The sequence below is a fragment of the Limulus polyphemus genome, unplaced genomic scaffold (genome assembly GCF_000517525.1).
Source record: "Limulus polyphemus unplaced genomic scaffold, Limulus_polyphemus-2.1.2 Scaffold269, whole genome shotgun sequence".
Taxonomy (NCBI): domain Eukaryota; kingdom Metazoa; phylum Arthropoda; class Merostomata; order Xiphosura; family Limulidae; genus Limulus; species Limulus polyphemus.
In genome coordinates, this window is record NW_013665879.1 from 387,404 (window position 1) to 403,042 (window position 15,639).

The 15,639-nt window shown below is 33.6% G+C and overlaps 1 protein-coding gene across 1 annotated transcript in view; it reads left to right on the top strand.

Moving 5' to 3' along the window:
• The first annotated feature begins 1,485 nt into the window (after nucleotides 1-1,485).
• The window catches only part of LOC106456897 (T-box transcription factor TBX20-like), a 50,362-nt gene continuing 36,208 nt past the window's right edge, over nucleotides 1,486-15,639 (top strand). Inside the window, exon 1 of the mRNA XM_013916267.2 lies at nucleotides 1,486-2,580. Within this exon, the coding sequence (XP_013771721.2) occupies nucleotides 2,433-2,580 (148 nt within the window). The 5' untranslated portion in view covers nucleotides 1,486-2,432. The remainder of the gene's footprint in view (nucleotides 2,581-15,639) is intronic.

A 15,639-nucleotide genomic window follows, 5' to 3' on the forward strand; every position in this document is an offset into this window, starting at 1 on the left:
ACCCTAAACAACAACCGAATCCTGCGTTATTTTTCTTTATTTATTCTACATCTATTTAATGTTTTATTGCCTGTATAGACTATAACCTCCCACTTTCTGAGTAGCAAAAAATCGACGTACTTTGTTTAAGCGCAAGACTGCATAATGGACTATTTGCGCTGTGACTTTCGAAAAGATCGAGCCCCAAATTACAGTGTTATTAGCCCCCAAGCTTAACTTTGAATCACCACAGGTTCGCAGCTCTTACACGAGCGAATACTGCTCACTAAAAATGAGGTAAAATTGAAGTCCAAAATTTGAGTGGAAATGAATAGAGTCAACTGTCCGGTTCATTTTTTGGTTGTTTTGGTTGAATTATGATAGTTGACATATTATGATACCCTTTTTTTTTTTCACTTTCACTCAGAAAGTTTTATTAATAATTAATGTATTGTAATCACAAACAAAAAACAGAAAATTCGTCAAACAGTAATATCGAAATAATTTTTGACGGATAATTTAAAATCATCTGTTTTTACTAGAATTCAGAGTCAGTTACGTTGTCATGACTACAAAACTTTTTATTTGACCGTGACTCCTTTTGAAGTATTAGCTTTTGGGTTAAACATACACTATCGTATTAGTGTCAACAGTGGTTCTTATGAGTAAAGAAAGGATGAAGGTTGTTATGTATCTATCTTTTATAACCAAATAAAACAACGACCTCTACCTCTTAGCAACAGTTTACACCGTTTAACCGCGAAGATGCTACTGATCCCATACTGATACCTCTTAGGTAATATCAGTTTTCAGCTCTGAAATGAGTTTATATGTATAACGACTGTTTGTTTTAGCGTTAAAGCCACATCACACATTTGGCTATCTGCACTCTGTCCACCGCGGGGAATCGAACATCAATTTTATATTACGAATATATAAACAAAATATCGTACACGATGATCAATTAATGCTACCGAATAAAATGCAATTATATAAATAGATTGATTCTTACAAAATATCATATTAAGTTAATTAATATATATATATATATATATATATATATATATATATATACGTGTGTATGTGTGTGTGTGTTTTACCTTACAATGTTCTTTGTCTTGTGCTTTAAATTAATCACGTCATTAGGCTAAAAATATTATCGGGCTGAAATGAAGAATTATAACATGAGATTTTGATTGTATCTTTTTGTGTGAGTATGTTAAGTTGGTTATGTATTCAAACGCGGCTGTTTTTTTTGTTTTTTTTTCAGCCTTCTTCATAATGGTAATCAAGCGCAAGATATCAGAACAGAAAAAAAAATGGAAGTAGCTAAGTACGTGGCGCCCTCTTTCGAGCGGGTGAGGTGAACCGCTATATTTGATTTTGTTTGGACTTTGTATACCTTGCTTGTGCCTTCCCCGACACCACAAACAATTGTAAGTTCTATGATGAACAGTGTGCCTTCATGTTGCACTTTTGGTGTGAAAGGCATTCTGCAAGAACAACCCTCCAAACGCTTATGTGTCTCTCAGTAATTCGCCACACATTCCATTTCAATAGCTTAAAGTCCCGCCCCTCACTTGACAGCAATTGCTCCGCCTGACTAGCACGGAAAGTATTATTCCCTGCAGGCGTGAGGAGGTTCGCTACACGCGACGGCAGATGAAAGCGCCCTCTCTACCAGCTAGCTATATCGACCGTTTTTGCATGACGGTGTTGCCTTGGTGAGAAGAAGCCGAACAAAACCATAACTTAGCGGCAGAACTTTTGCCAATGTAACAACGTCAATGATTAGCTTCTATTGATCGTAGTTTTGGGTAATATAGTGTAAAACTTCTGTTTATTAAACTTTTCGTCCTGAATGTTTCCAAAAAAGTGCTAAGGTTATGAAAAAATGGTTTGGGTCATCTTTTTACTTATTATACTCCCCAATATTTCGTTAATCTTCTAGACTTTGTGCAGTAAAAGGATGTTGTTTTTAACATGAGTTTAGAATGTCAATGTTGAAATATTTGAAGTGAAATTAAAGAATAGGAACCGGCATTCAAAGACTAGCTACTTCATTCTGAACAGGTAAACATCCAAATAAATCCACAAAATCAGTCAGACTGAAAGAAAGAAGAAAAGAAAAAACCTTTAGTTTTTCTGCTAAGATTAGAAGATACTGATTTCTGATGTGAAACTTTGTTTGAAAGTTTGGACGGACTATTCAGTCTAGCGCTCAGATGTTATTGGATTGTTCTGGTTTCGCATGTTCATCAGAAAAGTAAGAACGAACTAGAAGAAGAAAAAAAAGAGGACAAAAAGTGTACAAAGTATTGAATCTTTATTTCCAATAAATACAATGTATTAACCAGAGATCTATATAGACTTGTGTTTGTAACGCTATGTTTTACCTATAGTAACAGTGTTCAAGAAAAAATTCAAACTTGTTAAAAAACAACAACAACAGAATGCAACAATCACCAATCTCTTGTCCTCTCGACGAGCCGAGATCTACGTCTACAGGGAGGTCAACTGACTTTTCTATCGCTGCTATCATGGCCCGCCACGGACCTGAACGTGAAATGTCGGTAGCAAAAAAGGCCCTAACAATCGCAGGTAAGACTTGCATTTCTTTCGTGCGAGTGTACTGTTGGTAGCACAGAAAGTAAAATGTGGATTTCTTCCATACCCACGTGTCATTTAACGTAAGCAACTATAAGAAAATAGCTTCATTTCAGATGCCATACGTTTAATGAAAAACATGCCTCTCTACTTCTCTAAGTTATAAATCTTATAAACCGTTCTGTTTTAAATATAACGACGGATCAACAAAATACGTTTACTTCTTCTTCCATTTCAGTCTGCAGCTTATGAGATAACAGAAACTGATACGTCTTTGAAAGTAGCAATATTATTTCTTTGTAATCGAATTAAAATATATTAATCAAATCATGATTACAAGTCTTAAGAAATAAATAAAATCGTTCTTTATCTCTCTCTCTTTATAAAGCGCAGATAACCCTCGTGTAGTTTTGCACTAAATTCAAAACAATCAAACGAACAAACTTTCTTTATAAATAGGCGGTGAACATGTTTTCTCACATCAATTGACCTAGAATTTAATTCATCGTTTATTTTGTACTAAAATGTCTTGTATTGGATTACTTTTGTTTACTAAACTGTGACTAGAAAGCAGCATCAGCATGGTTTGAAATTCAATGTCATATAATAAGATAAATTTACTATATATATATTTATATATATACGTGTGTGTTTGTACGCGTCTGTGTGATATAAGCACGTCAGACTGGTACACAGTTAAAAACATTTTATTTAGGCCTATCTATGGCCTTCACAAAGTTACAACGTCGAAACATGTAGAGTCGTCAACTTTTTGAAGGCCATAGATAGGCCTAAATAAAATGTTTTTAACCGTGTACCAGTTCAACGTTGAATATTATTTATAATTTTAACTTTATACACAAGTGCCAAAATACTATAATCATGTCAGACTGGTTAGTATAGTTTCCTTAAAAAGTGACCTGTAGTTACTTAGACATTTAGCTTCTTATGATCTTTTTTTATAAGAAAATAACCCAGTTTTCCTTTCAGAAATTTTTTACGTCGGTTCAGGAGTTTAAACTTTTAGGATTCTTATCCTAACAATATCTTCATTATAGCTAATACGCAGTTGATCGGATGATAACCTTCTCGCTAAACAGAAGTATCTGTTTCAGAATTTCACGTTATCCTAAACAAAGGCTTATCTGTCCCCACTTTGAACTGATAAACTAGAGAGAAGATAGCTAATCAACAGCACCCACCGCCATCGCTTGCATAATTTTTATCTGATCAAATAGTGGATTTGACTTTCATTCTTGTGGAGAATACATTGCCTCAAATTGTATCTAACATTTGAATCTTCGGATTCGCAGTCAGGTCAAGCTAACCACTAGGCCACAGTCGGCCCTACTAGTTACTTAAATGATTTGTTAGTTTTTAATTTCTCAACGTTCCAACATGAGTTTAATCAAATAGACACCGATTTTTGATTGCATTGATCAGGATTCGCATTTATAGATCTTCTGAATTATCAGTCTGCTCTTTCCTGTGGTCACTTTACTTAAAATGATCACCAACAAACAAAAGCTGAATATATTATCTGTTTTATCGAACAACTCTGATTAAATTATAATAAAGTTTTCATAAAAAGTTAAATGTGTTAACTTGTTTCTTTTCTTAAACTTAATCTCACAGATCTCGTTAGCTCTTTCTGATAGGTTGAGCTTTATGATTTTTGTGGCGTTTCATTTTGTATTTTTTCTTTGAAATTTGGGGAGGGGGGTTACCATTTATAATTGTGTTTAGCTTTTATAGTATTTAAAATGCTCATATTTGAAACGTGTTGAGTGCTGGTAAATTAATAGCCTCGCTCTTTAAAGACTATGAGTATTCCGAAATTCAAGTTTTACAAATGTCTCCACCACACGCTGAAAACCGCCAGAAAATCACTACATATGTCTGACATTAAACACCAATGAATCGTCTAATAATTTTACTTGTTAAATATATTTCTATCGAAGCTAATAGGAAGCTGTCAAGTGCTCTTGGAGTAAACAGAGAGACAGAGAAAACATACAAATAGAAGAGAGAGAGAGAAAAGAAAGCTATATTCAGTTTCTCAAACAATAATTGAGAAACAGAAAGAAACACAGATAAATTAGATTAAAAAGCTGTCAAGTATCCTCAAATAAGTACTAAAAGAAAGAGAAAAATATTAATAAATTAGATTAAAAAATCTTTTAAGTGGTCCACAAGTTAGCAAGACAGACAGGAAGGAATATAACAAATAAAAGAAAATCGGGACATAGTGAATTTATACGGCCTATTTCATAGAGATTACCCCTTTTCATGCAGTAGGAAGCTATAGATTAGTTTATATGCCTCTATATATTAAATATTGTAAAATACACGGATCATATATATATGTTTTCTTTCCTCAAAACTTTGTATATGGACATGGCGTAATGGCTCTCTAGTTCTATTTAGCACTAATTTCTTTTTATGTCTTAAGAGTTTTTTCACTAATTTCTTTTTATGTTTTAGAGTTTTTAGTTTTGTAAAATAAACATTTATTAAATTTTAGTTTGCTGCAACGGCTATTATTGTACATTACGTGCACTAAGGGCATCCGGCATGGATTATATAGGAGGCCTCGGGACTTTCAGGCTAACAAAAATTACTCCTTGGAGGGTCAACGGTAAGATCACTGACTTACAATGCTAAAATACAGGGTTCGATTCCCGTGATAGACAGAGCATGGCTTTACGTTAGAAAAACAACGATATTATCACAACGGACCATTTTCTAAGACAGAAAAATCCTCACTGCAGTTTTTTTTAAACTGTATAAGAAGAACTGAAGGTGTAAAACGATAAACTTATTAGAACATTGCATCTTATATATATATATCTTTCCTTAAACAATCCATAACCAGTACATAATATATGTAACTAAAAAAGCTGTTTGGCCTGATTTTTGTTCGTTTGTTTGTCTTTTCCGTCACTAACTTAACGGCATTGTTCTTGATTTTGAAACGTGAATAAAATGCAGATAGTTGACACTAGTGGTAGTAAAAGATATAATAAGCACGGCTTTGTTTTTCGTCCCGATGTACGAGAGTTTTCCTTTTCTAATAACATACACTTTTGGCGGCATTTCACGCCCCCTTCTTTCCGTGTATTGTGTGTTTATAGATAATTTACATCATTCTTCAAAGCTTGTTTGGTTACTGAACTGTCTGTGTACGGGATAGCTTGTAGTCACGGAATATTCCAGCAGGATATTTCATCAATGAGTTGAAAACACGATTTACATTTCACATCTTCCACCATAAACTAGGGGGGGGGGGCACATTATAGGATCAATTAACCATGCAATATAGTAGTTTCATTTATATTATAATTATCGGTGATACCATATAACCAGCTGTTGTTCTTAACTGTGTTTAATAACCAATTTTACTGTTATTACTGTTCTACAAACAAAAACGTTCATAGTTCTATAGATTGCTCTGTATTCTAAAAAAAAAAAAAGACAGAAATTGCAATAATTATATAAATAAGCAAGCAGGTGGCTCTCGTTTTTATTCCATAAATGGATAGATTATGTCATGTCACTTTTGTATGACGTTAGTAATGTAAAGAAATGTTCGAATCTTATGCGAAATCCTATTATTGTTTTAAGACTGGGTTTAGGGAGAAAGAAAATGAAACGTGATGAAACAACAGTCGTAAACATAAATGGATTCCATAAGTATGCATATTATAAACACAGCCTATAACAAAGTGCGGCTCGGCTTTAACTAAAGTTGATTAGAAATGCGTGTTTTGAAAATCTAATAGCGACGTTTCATTCAAGAAAGAAATATCCTTGTTTGCAAAACTTGTTTACGTAATAAAACTTTGCAAAACCTGTTTACGTGATAAAACTTTGCAAAACCTGTTTACGTGATTAAACTTTGCAAAACGTATATACGTGATTAAACTTTGCGCGTTTAAACAATCAAACTTCGAGTTTAGTTAAAGACATTTAACAACAAAGAGTTTAGAATTGTGGAATTGTATTGAATGCCATTATCTCATATCATTGTGCTCTATGTGAAACAAACATAACAAGAAATAATAATCAGATATTGATTAAGTATGACATAAAATAGACTAACAGCTTGAAAAGAATAGTTGAATTTCATAGAAAGTGAATTTACGGAAAAGGGGAAGTCGGAATACTATAGATATTTTGTTTCATTTCCGATTGCCTCATAACACTTGAGAAAGTGGAATATTACAGGTGTTATATGTTTCATTTCCGATTGCCACATAAAGTGCAGTGCTATAGGTGATATGTTTTTCATTTCCGATTGCCAGGTAATTCTTAAAAAAGTGTAGTGCTATAAGTGTTATATGTTTTTATTTCCAATTGCAATGTAGCACTTGAGAGAGTGTAGTGATATAGGTGTTATATGTTTTCATTTCCGATTGTCACATAACACTTGAGAAAGTGTAGTGCTATAGGTGTTATATGTTTTCATTTCCGATTGTCACAGTAGCACTTGAGAAAGTGTAGTGCTATAGGTGTTATATGTTTTCATTTCCGATTGTCACAGTAGCACTCGAGAAAGTGTAGTGCTATAGGTGTTATATGTTTTCATTTGCGATTGCCACATAGCACTTGAGAAAGTGTAGTACTATAGGTGTTATATGTTTTCATTTCCGATTGCCACATAGCACTTCAGAAAGTGTAGTACTATAGATGTTATATGTTTTCATTTCCGATTGCCACGTAACTCTTGACTTGTATTCTAATAAATATAGCTTTCTTTCTTCTTCTTTTTTTCTCAAGTAATGATAAGGTAGATTTAAAGCTACAACATATTACCAAAAATATTGTGGACAGAAACTAATTCAGTTTTTATCAACCACTATCTCACATTAAGTGGCAAAATTATGACGAAAATTGAGGATTTCACATATCTTAAATCCAGAAAAACAATGAGCAAAAGCTTGCTTGCAAGTCTAAATAGACTTAAAAACCTACGACGGTGTTCTTGTAAGTTTTGTTCATTTTTAATTTAATATAACTACACAGAATACGTTTTTTTTTTGGAACATGACTAACACTACGTACCGGTTATCATGATAGAATATACCCAATTTCATAAAACATGATAAGAGTATTTGTATCATTGAATGTTATACAAACGTGCCTTTAAATTCAAGATGAATTGTACTAAGATACTTTTATATTTTATTTCATAATATTAACGCAACTTGGTTGTTTTGAGAGAACTGTAAGATGGATGTAATAGTAAAGGAAAAAAATTCGGGGCGCTATAAAAGTGTGAGGTTAGAATATAAATAAGCTAAATTGTGTGCTATAGAATTTGTAAAAAGAGGGCATATCAATAAAAATTGTTTTATGAACAATGTATGTAGTAATAAAAGGAACCGAGTTCTATAGAACGTGTGTTTGTAAAGACGTTAAGTATATCGTACATTATATTGTTCAAGTTCTCTAATTCTTACAAACTTTAAACACACTATATGAGTTACATGTGAGAAGAAATTTAAAGTGTAAGATTTTAGTATTGTTCGTTTTTTACCGAATAAATCACAAAACGCATGTGTAAGTTTACAGGACTGAGGACTCTTCGTTTTTCCTGCCATAGTTTCTGATGACATCTGAGGATTCTGTCAGTTGTATCTGTAAGTCGTCATATTAAAAGTGTATCTAGATATTATGATGTAACTACGGATATAAACACCAGCTTGATAAAGCTTTTATATAAAACAGTGTGAAATGATTCTGGTCATAAGCCTGGTTATTTTGACATTCACTGGAATGTGATACATAGGGTAAGAGTCATCGTAACTCCATAGTTTTAAAAGACTTGGCAAAACCTTGTTAGCAAGAAACCCTAACCACAGTTGAGTGATCACCAGAACGCTAACCACATTTGAGTGATCACCAGCACCCTAACCACACTTGAGTGATCACCAGCACCCTAACCACAGTTGGGTGATCACCAGCACCCTAACCACACATGAGTGATCACCAGCACCCTAAGTACACTTGAGTGATCACCAGCACCCTAACCACCCTTGAGTGATCACCAGCACTCTAACCACAGTTGGGTGATCACCGGCACCCTAACCACACATGAGTGATCACCAGCACCCTAACCACCCTTGAGTGATCACCAGCACCCTAACCACAGTTGGGTGATCACCAGCATCCCTACCACACTTGAGTGATCAGCATCCTAACCACACTTGAGTGATCAGCATCCTAACCACAGTTGAGTGATCACCAGCACCCTAACCACACTTGAGTGATCACCACCACCATAACCACAGTTGAGTGATCACCAGCATCCTAGCCACAGTTGAGTGATCACCAGCACCCTAACCACACTTGAGTGATCAACATTCTAGCCACGGTTGAGTAATCACTAGCTCCTCTGATATAAATTTACTGGATTCGAGCTTAAAAATGTATCATTGTATAAAACCATGATAGCAATGTTCTAAAATACAAAAAAAAGGGTTAAGCTAGCAGTAATGTTATTATTGTGACTATTTATAGTGCGCTGTATCCTCAATGGGTGCTTCTTCAGTAGTGTTCTAAAACACTCATACTTACTTGGGGAAAGCATTTAATTTTCACTCCAGCTTATTTATATAGTAGGAGCAACAATGTTGGCGCAGTTTTATTATATACATGTTTTGATTATACTCCAAAAGATATACTAGAGAACAGCACATTTTGGAATTCATGTATGGTTGTTTTTAGTTTTTCTTTTCAGAAAAGCGGTCACAGTGAAAATAGCCTTAAACACATAACAACTAATGAAACACAGCAATAGGGTTTCAAAAACCTATAAAAAATATTTTCGAAAAATTGATGCTAATTAAATAGTCGTGTACTTTCGTAGCTCCAACACAACTCTTCTATTTTCGTACGATTGTCTTTTTTGTTTTTCTGATATCAAACAAACAGTAAACTGTTTTCTTCTTGGTTCTCGTTGTTTCAGCACAAAGCTAAACAATGGGCTACATGTACCCTGTCTATCGTGGGGAATCGAGCCCTGTATGTTAGCGTTGTAAGTCCGTAAGCTTACCGCTGACTCATCGGAGGACACGCTATCTTCTTAATTAAGTACTTTGTTTGGGTGTATATGATATAAATATCTTAGTTTGGTTAAACGTGTGTATAAAAGCAACGCAGGACTCCTGTGAAAGATTACAAGCCTGACTGGTTTATTTGGTTGTAGTACTAAGTTAACGATTTGGGTTCGAATATCACCATCCTGGAACTTTCATTAAAATTATTAAAACATATATAATCCATATAAACATATTTACTTTATGGAACATTACTCCTAGAATCAAAAGTCGATTGATAGCCTGGCTGTTTCTCTCGACCTCAGTGGCACAGCGGTATGTCTGCGGACTTACAGCCCTAAAAACCGGGTTTCGATACCCGTGATGGGCAGAGTACAGATAGCCCATTGTGTAGTTTTGAGCATAACTTCAAACAAACAAACCGTTCCGTCGGACTGTTGTTTTAGCGACCTGGGTTCGATTCTTACCATTGTAAAAACATTTATTATTTGCTAAACTTTTAAAATAAGTATAAATAGGCAATTGTATTTACACTTATTTGAAAGTAGAATGATGAGAAACTGAAAAATCGATTTAAAAGTGCATTTTTGCTGTTTAAATTTATTATATATTAATAAACTATATTTAAGAAATAGCCCGAAAAGACAAAAGCGTTATGAGAAGAACTTTGATCTAAGCCTATATATATAAAAAAAATGATAAAAATAGACAAGGAAATCTTAAAAATATGTGAAATGCTGTAATTTCTTAAAATTCTCTTCATGGTTGATTCTACATCCATCAAAATTCTCTTCATGGTTGATGATTCTACATCCATTCAGCTTGTAGTTCTGTATGTATGTAAGTATGTACTTTCAGTTAACTCTTCCCATAATTCTGGACAACACTTGACAGACGAACTCGAGGTGTCCCGAGGGTGTCCTTTTCTATAGATCGTAGCTCCATCCCACACTCCCCTACGAAAGGGGACTGAAAAGCGCCCAGAAGGTCACTCGAGCATAATGGAGGATCTAAATTATGCTCAGTTAGGTTAGATTAGTTTCAGTTAAAGTATAGTTGAAAATACAACAGGTGCTGATCAGTTAATAATTAGATACCAGCAGAAAAATTACAACCCAGAATTCAGTGATCAGCGAAAACTAACTTTGAAGAACGAAGAATATAACAACATGAAATGTTTATTATTCCTTATTATTGAATGAAATTTTGGACTTCATTAGTCCTTCAAAATTTTCATTCAATAATAAGGACTAATAAACATTTCATTTTGTTATATTCTTCGTTCTTCATTAGTCCTCCAAAATTTTCATTCAATAATAAGGAATAATAAACATTTCATTTTGTTATATTCTTCGTTCTTCATTAGTCCAACGAAGAATATAACAAAATGAAATGTTTATTAGTCCTTATTATTGAATGAAAATTTTGGAGGACTAATGAAGAACGAAGAGTATAACAAAATGAAATGTTTATTATTCCTTATTATTGAATGAAAATTTTGGAGGACTAATGAAGAACGAAGAATATAACAAAATGAAATGTTTATTATTCCTTATTATTGAATGAAAATTTTGGAGGACTTGTGTTTGTTTGTTTTGAGCAAAGTCACGTTGGGCTATCTGCTGTGCCCGCCGCGGGGAATCAAACCTCGGATTGTAGCATTGAAAGTCCGTAAATTTACCGCGGTCCCACCGGGAGCGTTTGGGAGGATAAACCCATAGTAACCTCCGACAGTGGAACGTAGGTACGTTTGCTAGTAAACTGTAACAGACACGAATATATAAGAATAAAGTTACATAAAGAATTCCTTTGACATGCTGTGTTCTAGTTAGTGCTACTTAATGCATCTGTATTTGTGTTTGAACTTCCGTGACACAGCGTACCTTGCACCACCAGGGGGCGGAAGAAGGCGTAACTAGTTATTTGTAGTTATGATCACAACATATGTACTGTCTTGTGATGCACTTGGTTTCATCCTTCACGGGCGTAGACCGAAGAGTATCTGTATCACTTGTTTATCTATCGCGTGATACTGTAGAAGGCCGTTTTGTGTTACTGCTTTTTATAAGACTAAAACCTGAAAACTATATAGATTGTGTGATATCTCTCTCTCTCTCTGCGAGTAATTACCAGAGGACAGCTGCTCTACCAATCATACTGAACTGTAGTTGCGTCGACGTGGCTCTTGACATTATTACGTTCGACACACTAAACTAATTATAATTTTTACTACATGTATCTTTACAAAATTATCATCCCAGCAGAATATACTTTCAAAACATTTTAAACTGAATATTTTGAAAACAAACAAACACTAGACTGAAGGACTTTATATGCAATACACGTTGCTTTATGTTTTAAAATTAAACGGATTTACATCTTTTGTGCAGCAAATCTAATGGTTGCCTTGTATAACTACTTGTTTTGTTCCAATTTTTGTCATCTTGTGATGATCCGAAGATTAAGTTATTTATTTTTTTGAAAAGAAAAAAAAAGGACTTTCCGCTTAAAACACCTAAAACAATTAAAGGCTTGTTATTCATAAATTTGTTCATTTCGAAAGAGTTAGAACAATATGATAGCCCCCTTTCAATTGCATCCTCAAAACAGAGTCATAAATACACAATATTAATAATAAGGCATTTTCTGCGTCAACCCCTGTTTACGTTTCACATCCAATTGATCAATTAGTGGCTTCTAAAGCATTGCGGTAGTTTGAATTTTTGAGTTATTATGGGTTAACTTTTTTAATTTAGTTGGGCAGTTGGTAAAGCACTTGCGTGGTGTCCAAGAGGTCCAGATTTCAAATCCTTCTCGATGCAGTCAAAGAAAATTGGGATTACTACAGCGTTACTTTCGTTACGGAGAAACTATACTTGTTTACCACAACTAAGATATTATTGCTGCCTTAATTACTGGTAGGTCAGAAGGATATAAATCAGGGCCTTTGGTGTTACATCAGAGATGCAAAACACTTCACAGAACTGAGGAAAATTTCAATGTAGCTCTGTTATTGTATTTATGAATTTAAATATAATGAATTTGAATAATACATAATGCACTACGTAATTGATATATAATTAAAGAATCTTGCATTATCAATTATTTTTAAATTTCAGATATTTTGTACAAAACAGTTCTACACAGTGGATGTTGCAAACAGAGCCAAATTAAAAATAAATGATCTGAAACAAAAAGTTTATGGTATTTGCTAATTTCAACTTAAATAACATGGGTCAAACGGTGAGGACAGATACACCAAGGTTCAGGCACAGCCATACATAACTTTGAACTGCTGTACAGAAAGAGGATAATCAATCAACAGCACCCGCCGCTGACGCGACTCTTCCTAACCAAATAACAGAATTTACTTTAGCTATTATGACGTGTCCAAACTCCTGAAATTGTGGAGTGTGTTCAGTGGCATTTTCCAGGATCGAACCTTGGTCCTTACGATCCGCAGCTCGGCACGCCTGCCACCAATGTTTACAAAATATATTCGTATGTGTTTATTGATATTCTAATTAGTTGATGTCCTTTGTAAGTGAGAATAATAAAACAAATAGATAATTTCATTCAAGATTGAAAATGTCTATTTTACCCCCCTCATAGTACGGGTTAATGAAATTATGGTGTAAAATAGGAGTTAAAAGAACCTAAATTAACGTTGAATTGTTTCATAAAGCAGATAGAGGTTTAACAAATTTGTCTACACTCAATTTACCCAGTTAGTCCCAGTCCCAATGTGTCGATTATGGTTGCATCCCCAAAGCACCGATCACAAGATTTTCAAACACTTTATAAGCGTTAACCTCATGATATGTTTTTGATCTGGTTGATGGGGGGGATGGGGAGTTAAAATGAAAGACTGTAGGTAATACGCCAAGTTCTGGAGTAGACCCATTGTTTAAAAGATATTTAATGTTTTGAAAGTTATCTTAGATTCGATATCAAAGTCATTGCAAGAAAAATATTTGTCCTTATATAGTATGTGGTGCTCTTAAAAACAAGTGACGTTCCTATAAGAGGAAACAGAAGCATATTTTGATCATGCTTAAACAGAAACTAAATGATATCACAAATAAACTTAGTTTTCTGTATAGAAAGCAGCAATAGTCGTAATACACTTCATGATACTCAATTTCATTCCAAAACTTTAAGTTGACAACTGTTGTACAAAAACAAACAAACAAACAACAACAACAAACAAAAAAAAAACCAGCAGTAAATTGTTGTCTTTCAAAATTTGTACTGCATATTGATAAGTCTTCAATGATTCTCTTAATGACTCCATTCTATTATTCTCAATAATGATTGATATTTGACCCAAAACTGTAATTTACACCTCCAAACTTTTGAGAAAAATGACCACTAGTTTTTAACCACTACCTGTATAGGTTTGGTTATAATATTTACCAATATTGACCGAGCATATTTATTACTTAGATAGCAAGTCAGTATTAAAATATATACTGTAAACCAATTCGACGCTTATCACTCTTTTTTTTAAATAGTGCAGAAAGTTGTATGTGTAGAAGAAATAGTGGACTGATCTGTTATGTCGGTAATATTGTTTCTCATGACTTCTACATCCTTCCATCTTCAGTAAAATCGGTAGAATCTATAATAATTAACTCCAATGATTATGTGAATTATTTTGGAAAACAGCCATCCTTCTATTACTGTTATTAGAGAGATAGATCAAACAAATAGATCGATATTTCCCGTATTTCTATATCTATGAATTAACATTTTTACAAAAAAAAAAAAGAAAGAAACTGTGTACTCTTTAAATATAAATGAAGATAACGGAAATAATGTAAAATTACTATCGCGAAAATCTATTATTTTTTTCAGAAATTTGAATAAATTAGCTATTCAGAAAACTGTTGCTTGAAAGGAATGGAGTAGGAAGTGAAGTACGAGTAAATATAAACACATTTGTTTAGCTATTCTCTAGGTAACGTATATATATAATATATATTTCAAGAAGCGTGTTTGGAGAAACACTGAACGCCACTACTAAGATTAATTTACGTACGCTTTCCTTTCCCGTGACGTTACATATCCACCCTTCCTGGAAAATGAAAAGACAGTTGCTTGGATTTGATATTTCACTAGACCTTTCAAACTTGGACACTGACATATTGACCCTTGTTGGCATCGTAACGCTTTAACGCTTTCTTTGAAACTTTTCTGGCATGTCTAGTGTACGAATTGGTGCTTGTTAGAAGTAATTTTAGACTTTAGATTTTGAGCATGCGCAGTTTCTACTGCGACCTAAATAGAAGCATATATACTTTCAAACATTTTAGGTTTGTTTTATAATGCTATACATTACTTACATCTGCTAACTGAAGGTTGCAAATACAAATATGTGCTCATTATGCTATGTATATAAGTTACGGGAAGTTTAAAAGTAGACTGTGTAAAATTAAAATATATTTACCTTATTTCTACAGCTATGAATTGGAATTTTTGAAAAAAGAAACTGTGTACTCTTTAAATATGAATGAAGTTAACGGAATAAACGTACAATACATTAATAAGTATTGCTCGCATGACACGAAGTTTGTTTGTAGATTTAATGTTCAGAATATTAATCATTTAACTAGCGATACGAATTTATTGGCTAAAAATATGGAGTTTTTTTTCTCGCCATTCAATTAATTACATTCACTTTCATATTGTGGACTCATTTTGAAAAGTAATTATTATTGATCAGTACATATTCATAATGTTACTTGTCAGCTATACATTTTGTCCGTTTTCTTTAATATTCATCTCTCCAGTCTATCTTATTGATTGTATCGTGAAACACTTTTTTGCTACGTATTTGGTCATCAGCTATTTATATATCTCAGTCTATCAATCTGTCTGTCTAATGTGGGAAACTATAATAACAATAATGGAAGGATGGTTGTTTTCCAAAATAATTTACATAATCATTGGAATTAATTATTATAGATTCTACCGATTTTATTAGAAGTAG